Source organism: Gopherus evgoodei, chromosome 5, assembly GCF_007399415.2.
Source record: "Gopherus evgoodei ecotype Sinaloan lineage chromosome 5, rGopEvg1_v1.p, whole genome shotgun sequence".
Taxonomy (NCBI): domain Eukaryota; kingdom Metazoa; phylum Chordata; order Testudines; family Testudinidae; genus Gopherus; species Gopherus evgoodei.
Window position 1 is genome coordinate 135,984,085 of NC_044326.1, and position 7,329 is coordinate 135,991,413.

General features: G+C 45.8%; 1 protein-coding gene across 1 annotated transcript in view; it reads left to right on the plus strand.

Moving 5' to 3' along the window:
* Window positions 1-7,067, plus strand: part of LOC115652910 (transmembrane protease serine 11C-like) — a 63,935-nt gene extending 56,868 nt beyond the window's left edge. The window contains exons 7-10 of the mRNA XM_030565558.1: window positions 5-200; window positions 933-1,192; window positions 2,057-2,199; window positions 6,149-7,067. Coding sequence (XP_030421418.1) covers window positions 5-200; window positions 933-1,192; window positions 2,057-2,199; window positions 6,149-6,310 — 761 coding nt within the window. The 3' untranslated portion in view covers window positions 6,311-7,067. The remainder of the gene's footprint in view (window positions 1-4; window positions 201-932; window positions 1,193-2,056; window positions 2,200-6,148) is intronic.
* The last annotated feature ends 262 nt before the right edge of the window (window positions 7,068-7,329 follow it).

The following is a 7,329-nucleotide window of genomic DNA, read 5'->3' on the forward strand; positions in this document are numbered from 1 at the left end:
ACAGTCTGCGGGTTACGACAGAATAGATCAGCAAAATCAAAATCATCATCAATATCAGAACGAGTAGTCGGAGGGTTGACTTCTGCAGAGCTTGGAGATTGGCCGTGGCAAGCGAGTTTACGGCAGAACAACATCCACCGTTGCGGTGCAACGCTGATCAGCAACACGTGGCTTCTGTCTGCAGCTCACTGCTTTAGAAAGTAAGTTCCCAGCTCTGAAAGAGGCTGCAGTAAGATGTGGTATGTACTGACATGCACATCAAATGGTGCTCCATTCAGAACCAATGCCAAGTCCCGGAAGGGCCGTAGTAAAGTTGCAGCGTTTCAGGCAGAGAGCTGTGACCATTCTTTTTGAAGCTTGAGAGAATAGTACCTGAGGAAAAGGCTCTGAAAGATGCTCCAAAGGAAGCTGCTCTGCCTAAGGTCAGGTAGAGCAAGAGGAATGACTTTGTGCTATCACAGCTTGGCCCAAATATGTATGTTTTTTGAGCCATTAGGTCACCTTACTCCTTTCCTTCTATGGGCAGTGGTGTGAGTTGTTCCCTGAGCAGAGGTTAGAATTTGATGGTTCCATCACTCCTTTTTTGAATAGCCAAGGAGATAGTGAAGACTGAATGCTTCTAAAGGGTGTGGCAGTATAAAAACTGGAATAGATTAAGGGTCTGCAAACAGCAAGGGAAACACCTCTGGTTACCTGCTGTAGTGAACTGGATTTGCTTTGTGTATTGGGAAGCTACCTGGCCACATTTATGATTTGGCCAGTGAGTAGTACAGATGGGATGGTGTAGGCACAAGTCCCTATTCCACCAAAATCTTCCAAGGATTTTGTAAGGAACTATGGGTGAGGTTTTGAGCTACATACACTGGACCAAGTCTAGAGACCTTTATCTCCATGGCTTAAATATATCTACAAAGTTCTTTCATCTTTTCCAGAGCAAATAACCCACGTATATGGACTGTTACCTTTGGAACTCTTTTAAGACCTGCAAGAATGAAACGCTTTGTCAAAGCTATTATTGTCCATGAAAAGTACCGTTATCCAGCACACAACTATGATATAGCTGTCGTGAAACTCTCGAAAGGAGTTGATTTTACAAATATTGTGCATCGCGTCTGTCTGCCAGATCCATCTCAGATTTTCCCATATAATTCTGACGCTATCATCACAGGCTGGGGAGCACTGAGCGACGATGGTGAGTGCCTCCATCTGCAAAAAAAAAAAAAAAAAAAACATCAGACATTTTACATTAATGATGAGTCCAACTAACTGTTTAGGTGAGAGCAGCAGTGTGGCCACATCTTGTTTAATCCTTGCAAAAAAATAATAGATTTGTGTAACTATAAGAAACATATTCCTTATTTTCTTGCTTTCTAATGTTGGATTGGAAAAAGACAAAGCTGCCAGCCACTGAAACAGAAACTAGGGAGGAGTCTGACATTCTGTTTCTGTCCATACATTTTAGATTGCAAGCTCTTTGTGGCAGGCACTGTCTAGCAATGTATTTGTACAGTGACTATGGCAACAGGGTGCTGGCCTTGACTAGGGTTTCCCAAAACCTTTGTGAGATATGTATTATAACGTGTGGAGCAGAGGTGCAAACTGAGCTGGAGATAGGTGGCTTACTAAAGTTCACGCAGTCAGAACACAACTAGCCATAGAACTAGCCATCTTGGCTCCGTGTCACCTGCTGGAAGCATTAGCCTCTGCTCCATTGTATGGTACTGTACTTAAGAGTAAATAGCCTGTGGTAGGCCTCCTCTCCCACCTCAGTGATACCACGCCTAGGTCCTCATCTGCGCGTGGGCCATCTTAATCAGTGACTCACAGCTCTTTACTGTGGAACCCTTCAAGCCCTTCCTACAAAGTAATGGTTATAATGTATGTATAACTCCTCCCATATAGTACTCCAATCTATGAAAAGTGGTACAAGCTGGAACAGCTCTATTTCTTCTTAACCCAGCCCAGCCCTCTCACCCATGAACAGATGCTAAATGCTCCTTCCACATCTTAGCTAGTGCAAAGGATTTATATTTGTAGAGTCATTTTTTCCCTTCAGGCCCGAGTCCTAATGTTCTCCAGGAAGCAACAGTGAAACTTATAGACTCAAACACTTGCAATAGGAGAGAAGTGTACGATGGGCTCATCACACCTGGGATGTTGTGTGCTGGATACTTGGAAGGAGGAGTAGATGCCTGTCAGGTAGGTCTAAGCTCAATACTTAGAACTAGCAGGGAAAATGACTTTAAATTATTAAATATAGTGATTCCCAAATCTTAACTAATACTGTGTATGCTCCTTCCCTGGACTCTTTGTTTATATGGGTTCTGATTCAACCAAGACTCTGGCTAAGAGGTTTGTAAAATAAAACATTTATTCCATGCAGTTTAGCACATAAAACTCATATTAACAGAACTAGGATAGTACCTGTAAAATTCAAAAGGGCAAGATGGAACTGGAGCCCTGTAATTCAAAGTTAGCTTGTGCCCGATCTTTATCTCCCATCATGGCCTGCACAGTTTGTCACTCACTCCCCATCAGCTCTCACAGGTACTATCATCTCCTGGCTTCCCTGTGTTGCTGCCTCAGCCTTCCTCCATCCCCACCCTGCAGCTGCTGACTTCTTGTTGTCAAGTGATCTGTTTTCTGCTAGCAAGTGGGCCTGATTCTCATATACATTATAGCATCAGAGGGGTAGCCGTGTTAGTCTGGATCTGTAAAAGCAGCGAAGAGTCCTGTGGCACCTTGTAGACTAACAGACGTCTGTTAGTCTATAAGGTGCCATAGGACTCTTTGCTGCATTTACATTATGGGCTCTGCTCTAAAAAGGGGCCTTAATGTGAAAGTAAATTGTTATACTGGAGCTAGTCATGACAGCATAGTAAAGATTAATTATAGTTATGCCTATTTTAAGGCCCTTTTACACTTCTAGAGGGGCAAAAAGTGGCCTTAGTATAAATGAGAATCTGTCCCATAAGGAATAAATTACTTTGTACTATCTCTCTGCTAGCTTTGACGCTGAGTGATACCTGACCTGCTTTTTTTCCAGGTAATAAAAATGAGGCATCATCTGAGATTGAAGTGTCAAACATTAAAAAATTCCATAGCAACAGGCAGCCAGGACCAGACAGTAACCATTCAAGAATTCTGAAGGAGTTTAGGAATGAAGTAGCTGAGCAATCGCTCATTAAAATGTGCAATCACTCATTAAAATCAATTTCTGGTCTGGAGAGCAGCAAATGTACCTATGTTTTCTAAAAGGTGCTAGGGCTGATCTTTGGCATTACTGAGCAGTTGGACAGCTTCAGGACCAGGAAAACTGGTTGAAACAATAATTAAAGATTGTTATAAAACAACAAGATGTACACGGGATGCTGCAATGTTTGACCTGCAAAGACTGCCAGGAATATATCCAAACAAAAACTGTCTCCATGGCAATATTTTTAAAATTTCTATTGAGGTTCTGAAAAGTTCATCTAAATGTTGAGTCTAAATACTTAACAGCTCCACACTATTGCCCCAATCCTGCAAAGAGTTCTGCGTATGCTTAACTTTATGCATGTGAGTATTCCCATTCAATTCAATGTGCACAAAATTATTATATGCAAAAGTCTTTGCAGGATTGGGGCCTAAATATCTTCAGTCCAGATAACTTAGTTCCTATGTTCCCATTCTACTCCACATAGAAAAGGGCTGAAGGGCTGTCATTTATATCTTTCAGTAAAGTTGGGGAGGGGAAGGGAATATATTCACTGTTATACCAGAACTAACTTGCCTGAAATCCTGTAAGCTTCCCAGACCAATCTGCTTTATGTGTGATGCTATTTACATAGTGTCTGAATTTAAAATCTGAGAGAGGCTAATGTGTTTAACATTTAAAGAAATGTCATCAACTTAAAAACCACAGTTCTGACTGAAAACTTAGTTTTAACGTACTATAGTTACAAGTAACACCTAAGATTATTTAGAAGAAAAAGGATTGCGGGAAAAATATTGTTCTTGTTCCATTTGCTGTGTGCCTTTGACAACACTTTGTGTACAGCAGTTGAACTGTTTCTCCTGAAAGACTCCCTCTGATTTCAGTGGGCTTGAGATCAAGCCCTTAGTCAGGTTCCCCTGTCGAGAGAGAAACTTTAAAAATTATAATTGGGAAATAGGATTGTAAAACCACAGAAACTGACAGGGGGACTCCATGGCTGGCAAAGAACCACAGCTTATCATGTAGGGCAGTGGCTCTCAACCTTTCCAGATTACTGTACCCCTTTCAAGAGTCTGATTTGTCTTATGTACCCCCAAGTTTTGCCCCACTTAGAAACTACTTGCTTACAAAATCAGGCATAAAAATACAAAAGTGTCACAGAGCACTGTTACTGACAAATTGCTGACTTTTTCATTTTTACCATATAATTATAAAATAAATCAAATGGATTATAAATACTGTACTTGCATTTCAGTAAAAAGAACAGGAGTACTTGTGGCACCTTAGAGACTAACAAATTTATTTCAGCATGAGCTTTCGTGAGCTACAGCTCATTTCTTCGGATGCATAGAATGGAACATACAGACAGGAGATATTTATACATACAGAGAACATGAAAAGGTGGAAGTATGCATACCAACAGGAGGAGAGTCAACTCTTCCTGTTGGTATGCATATGTCCACCTTTTCATGTTCTCTGTACGTATAAATATCTCCTGTCTGTATGTTCCATTCTATGCATCCAAAGAAGTTTCTTAGTCTCTAAAGGTGCCACAAGTACTCCTGTTCTTTTTGCAGATACAAACTAACACGGCTGCTACTCTGAAACCTTACATTTCAGTGTATCTTGTATAGTGCAGGTTAAACAAGTCCTTGACTGTATAAAATTTTAGTTTGTACTGACTTTGCTTGCGCTTTTTATGTAGCCTGCTGTATGGTATGCGTACTTCTGTTTGAGAACCAGTGCTAAGGGCACATCTGCACTGCAAATGAAGGTGTGACTGTAGCATGGGTGGACATGCCCATGGTAGCATTAGTTTAGCTAGTGTGGATAACAGTAGTAGTGAAGACGTGGTGGTATGGGCTTCAGCACGGGCTAACCGTCTCAGTACAAGCCAAGCAGGGACTCTGAATACCTACTCTGGTTGCTGGCTCATGCTGAAGTTGGTGTCGCCACGTCTTCACTACTGTTGCTACCCGTGCTAGCTAGATTAAAACTCACGTGGGTATGGCTACCTGTGCTGCAATCACACCCTCATTTGTGGGATAGATGTACCCTTAGTTTTTGGAAAGTGACTAAGTTCCAGGTTGATAGTGTTCCTTTAAATAATGCTCTCTTCCCATTTTCCATCAAAGGAAGCTGTCCCTTTCCAGCTATTACAGGGGCGGGCAAACTTTTTGGCCTGAGGGTCACATTGGGTTTCGTAAATTGTATGGAGGGCCGGTTAGGGGAGGGGGTTGTGGCCCGGCCCCCACCTCCTATCTGCCCCCTGGGACTCCTGCCCCATCCAACCTCCCCTGTTCCCTGACGGCCCCCTGGGACCCCTGTCCCATCCACACACACCCACTCCCTGTCCCCTGACTGCCCCTGGAACCCCTGTCCCGACTGCCCCTGCCACCCCATCCAACCTCCTCCTCCTCCTTCCTGACTGCCCCTCAGTACCCCTGCCCCCGTTCAACCCTGTTTCCCCTCTGAGCACCATCCATACCCTTGCCCCCTGACCACCACCCTGAACTCCCCAGTCCTCCATCCAACACCCCCCCCGGCTCCCTGCCCCCTCACCGCGCTGCCTGGAGCACCGGTGGCTAGTGGTGCTACAGCCATGCCGCCAGGCTGGAGCTGGGTCATGCTGCCACTGCGCAGCACAGATACCGGGTCAGGCCAGGCTCTGCAGTGGCGCTGCCCCAGGAGCTCACAGCCCCGCCGCCCAGAGCATTGTGCCAGCAGCAGAATGAGTGAGCTGATGCTGCTGGGGAGCGGGGACAGCAGAGGAGGGGCTGGGGGCGAGCTTCCCGGGCCAGGAACTTGGGGGCCGGGCAGGAGGGTCCCGCAGGCCGGATGTGGTCCATGGGCCGTATTTTGCCCACCTCTGCCCTATTGCCTGTGAAAATAGCTATATTTTCCTTTCTGGTTCACTAAATTTCTTTTTTCTCTTTTTTCCTCCTCTCATAGGGTGACTCTGGTGGCCCACTGGTTAGTCCAGATTCTAGAGGAATGTGGTACCTCGTGGGCATAGTGAGCTGGGGAGATGAATGTGCTAAACCAAATAAGCCGGGAGTCTACACACGAGTGACTTACTATCGGGACTGGATCACCTCAAAAACTGGCCTCTAATGCATCAGAAGTCACAACTGGACTAAGCTACACAGGCTGCATGGAGGTCATGCTCGTCTGTAACTCTACAAGGTGTCATTTAATCCATATATCCCTACATCAATTCCCGTCCAAAGCAGGCACTAGCTTCGATGCTGGAGATGCCATAACCCCTTGTGAATTCACACTGAAGGTGTGAGATCACCTGCCTCCTCTCCAAGCTCGGAATCACTCTGGCTTATTAGAGGAGAGGAAAACACCCCATCAGAATGAAAAAAGCTACTGATTTATTTATTTTACTAGTTAAAAAGTGTATGTACTTCTCCCAGGAAAGGAAAGTTACCTGCCCCAAGGTCTGATGAGTCCCCCAGCCTTGGTACTCTCCTCATCCTCCACTAGGGCCTAAAGTCTTAGTCACTTTTATTCTAGCCAGGCAATCCTGGACAGCTCCTCCTTTCAGAGCCTATCAGCACAGTCCGCCAATTACAGGACACTGGTTGCAATTAAGACTCAGGGCATTTCCCTCCAGTTGCTGAGAGCCTGTCCTTCCCCACTGCTCCAGAACATGGAATGAGGACTAGAAATAAACCAGAGTATCTAGCAGGGGTCTAGAAACTAGGACTAGAAATAAACCAGAGTATCTAGCAGGGGTCTCAAACTCAAATGACTATGAGGGCCAGTACATTGGCCTGAGGGCAGCATTACTGACATCTCCCACTTGCTGCCCTCGGCTCTCCCCCACTCCACCCCTTCCATTAGGCTCCGCCCCTGCCCTGCCTCTTCCCTGCCCCCATTCCAACCCCTTCCCCGAAATCCCCACCCCAGCTCTGCCCCCTCTCTGTCCCAGGGGGTGCAGGAGGGGTGTGGGGTGTGGCAGGGGATCGGGGTGCAGGAGGGGTGTGGCAGGGGGCTCAGGGCAGGGGGTTCGACTGCAGGAGGGGTTTGGGGGGCGGGCTCTGTCCCGGCACGCACTGGTGGCACGGCAGAGTCCTTGCCTGCCTTGCCCCTGTGCCACTCCGGGAAGCAGCCGGAACATGGGG